This window comes from Sebastes fasciatus, chromosome 4 (genome assembly GCF_043250625.1).
Source record: "Sebastes fasciatus isolate fSebFas1 chromosome 4, fSebFas1.pri, whole genome shotgun sequence".
In the NCBI taxonomy this organism is placed as follows: Eukaryota; Metazoa; Chordata; class Actinopteri; order Perciformes; family Sebastidae; genus Sebastes; species Sebastes fasciatus.
The window spans coordinates 18,872,663-18,875,719 of record NC_133798.1 but is presented as its reverse complement, the minus strand read 5'-3'; the positions used below and the strand labels follow the sequence as shown (position 1 = coordinate 18,875,719).

Below are 3,057 nucleotides of genomic sequence, written 5' to 3'. Positions count from 1 at the left end.
AATGCAAATTCCAAGTGTCCGTTAAATGACAGTATTAGTTATTTGATAAGATGGTAGGTTTTGTCCACAGATGGAAAGAACAAAAGAACAAGAGTTAATGTTTAATTTTAATCATTATACATTAACCTGTTGTACCATCTAAGGTCAAGGCTGTGTGTTCACTGGTAAATTGCTCATGAATGTTTACCCGAACAGAGCAGTAATATAAACCAGGTTTTCACAGCTGCGGAACGCTATGTCCTTAAATAACACTGAGCCATAAAAACTATACTTCTCAGATACAATCTTGGGTTTTAAACATTAAGTTATAAGTATATATATATATAACTGATAACTATGATGCGAATACTAGCTAACATTGATGTTAGTCAGTGTTTAGCTGGTGGGTTTCACAAGATAGCTAACGTTACAGTCCTTTACAACAATAAATATAAAACCACATGTTGCTCTCAGTGTTGATATCAATATGCTGATTAATTTGGAAGTTAGGAAATGTTAGAAAATTAGTCTTACGGTGTACATGTTTTTGTCGAGGTGAATATCCGTGACTATCACTACAACCGGCGGCAGCATTATGAAGCTAAAGTTACTGCTGAAAGAGCACATCACCAGCATATCTTTAAAGGTACAGTGTGTAGGATTTTGTGGCATCTAGCGGTGTGGTTGCAGATTGCAGCCAACTGAGCAGCCCTCCGCTCACTCCTCCCTTTCCAAGATGCGGTAACATGAGGTGCAGAGTGCAAAAACGTGGTAACTCCGTTCGCCTCGCCCAGAGGCCATCCTTACCATAATAACACTGACACTCTAATCCAATATGGAGGCTTTAAAATGTCTACAAATTCTAATAAAAACAAATCAAACCAATAAATAAAGTGAAATAATAATATGCAATTGAAAAATGTACTTCTTTGTCATGTAGGCATTTACTGTGTCATAATTAAATAAAAACATGTTAAATGACAAATATTTAGCATTTTGTCTTTAATAAATGAAGGCATTGTTTCTAATTAATACATTAATATTTACTGGAAATTCATATTTTGTTCCTTAATGACAAACCAGGCAATAGAATTTTGCAAAAAGCGTTTAATCATCATATTCAGATCATGTTTACATTAATATTCACAACCATGAGTCATATATTAGATAACATACATTCCTAATCTATGGTCTGTTAAGAAAAAACCTTTACAGTTAATAAACTGAAAAAGCACAAAGCCATCATAAATTTGCGTATCTGGAGTGCCTACTGTGAAATTAGATAACCCAGTCATTTTTATTGTGGGCTGCCTACATTGGAAAACATGTGATTCAACAAGCCATTCAGATTTGGCTCCCCTTCCTATCTAACATGCAGTCTCCTTCAATTATATTTCCCAAGGCTTGAGAACTATACCTTTGCAAAGGTACTTTGGTATTTTTCCTAATGCTGTCAACTTTAACAACATCAGAGAATTGTTGGGTTTGGTAAATCTTGAATTCCACCACAAGAACCAACCTGTTTAAGTTTTCATGTCATTCATGTTTAACTTTTTTCCCAATAAAAATAATTCTCCACAGTAATCTTACAACCGAAATGCAGGTGAATGTTACTAGCAAAACAACTGCCAACAGAGCAGCGATGACATCAACAGAGTTGTAAACAAACCAGGACATTTTGTTGGATTGTGTCTGCAGGTGACGGGCTCCTTTATGTCTGATGACATATTCTATCCAAAACACTGCCTGGTCCAGTGGCTTCATGGGCTGATCTCTGTGCAGCCTTGAGAGCCTCTGCATGTTTTCCCTGTAAGAGGAATTGTAAAGAGCTGTCTTCAGGGCATCTGCAAAGATGTGTCTGTCAAGCTCGGCAATATCCACAATCACAGCTCCTCCCTTTGCTCTGATTCTGGAGAGATTGTCAGGCTGATCAAAGAATAAGGGAAGTCCAACTACAGGAACTCCGTGGTAAATCGCCTCCTGAACCCCGTTAGTGCCTCCGTGGGCCACAAACACTCTAGTTTTGGGATGTCCTAAGAGGTCGTTCTGTGGCAGCCAGTTGACCATTAATGTGTTGTTGCCCAGGTTGGCTGGCCTTTGTCCAATATACCTCCATACAACCTTCTGAGGCAGCTGGGCAAAGGCTGCAGCAATCTCCTCAGCAACATCTTGAGGAAGCTCCCCGACTAAAGTCCCTAAGGTCATTATAATGACCCCATGGTCTCCAGAGCTCTGGACAAACTCCTCCAGGTCCACAGGGAGCGGCTTTGAGGGCTTGCACTGAAATCCACCCATGTAGATTATATTTGGCATTGTTGGACGTGGATAATCAAAGACAAAATCATTCCTCATGAACCAGGATTTTGCCCCCAGATGCACAGGATAGTTGAATCAACAGTAGAGCAAATGTGATCAGTGACGAGTGAGGCACCATCATACTGACGTCCCTCAGAGACCTTAAAAATGCACAAAAACAAATTAATAAGAGAGTACTGCCTGTCTGGTTTACATGTTTTTGTGTTTACAGTCATCTTATAACATGAAATGCAGTGGCAAAAAATAACTAAGTACATTTACTCAAGTACTGTACTTGATTATAAGTTTGAAGTACTTGTACTTTGATGCTTCTTAACTGTATACTTCTTCTCCACGACAACGCAATACAATTTTAAAACATAAGGTGATTGTAATAACCGTTTACAAGCATTACCTTCTGTTAAAATTTACACATATAGTACATGCAACTACCAAAACTTGCACAGACCATGTTTCAACACACATTCGCACATTCCATGGCTGTTTTTACTTTACGTGTGCATAAGTTAACAGATTATTATCAACATTTTATTAACACAGGTACACAGGTACAGGAAAGACAATCCAACTTCAGAGTGTCAGTTCAATGACAGTACTAGTTATTCGATAAGATGGCAGGTTTTGCGCACAGATGGAAAGAGCAAAAGAACAAGATTTAATGTTTAATTTTAATCATTATACATTAATCTGTTGTACAATCTAAGGTCAAGGCAGTGTTCAATGGTTCATTGCTCATGAATGTTTACACGAACAGAGCAGTAT

General features: G+C 38.1%; 1 protein-coding gene across 1 annotated transcript; it reads right to left on the bottom strand.

Annotated features, from left to right (window-relative positions):
* Positions 1-1,159: 1,159 nt before the first annotated feature.
* On the bottom strand, positions 1,160-2,331 carry LOC141766853 (UDP-glucuronosyltransferase 2C1-like). The gene is made up of 2 exons (XM_074634031.1): positions 1,594-2,331; positions 1,160-1,171 (listed from the first exon to the last, which is right to left on the bottom strand). Exons 1-2 carry the CDS (start codon positions 2,329-2,331, stop codon positions 1,160-1,162), a joined length of 750 nt encoding a protein of 249 aa, XP_074490132.1.
* Positions 2,332-3,057: the final 726 nt, after the last annotated feature.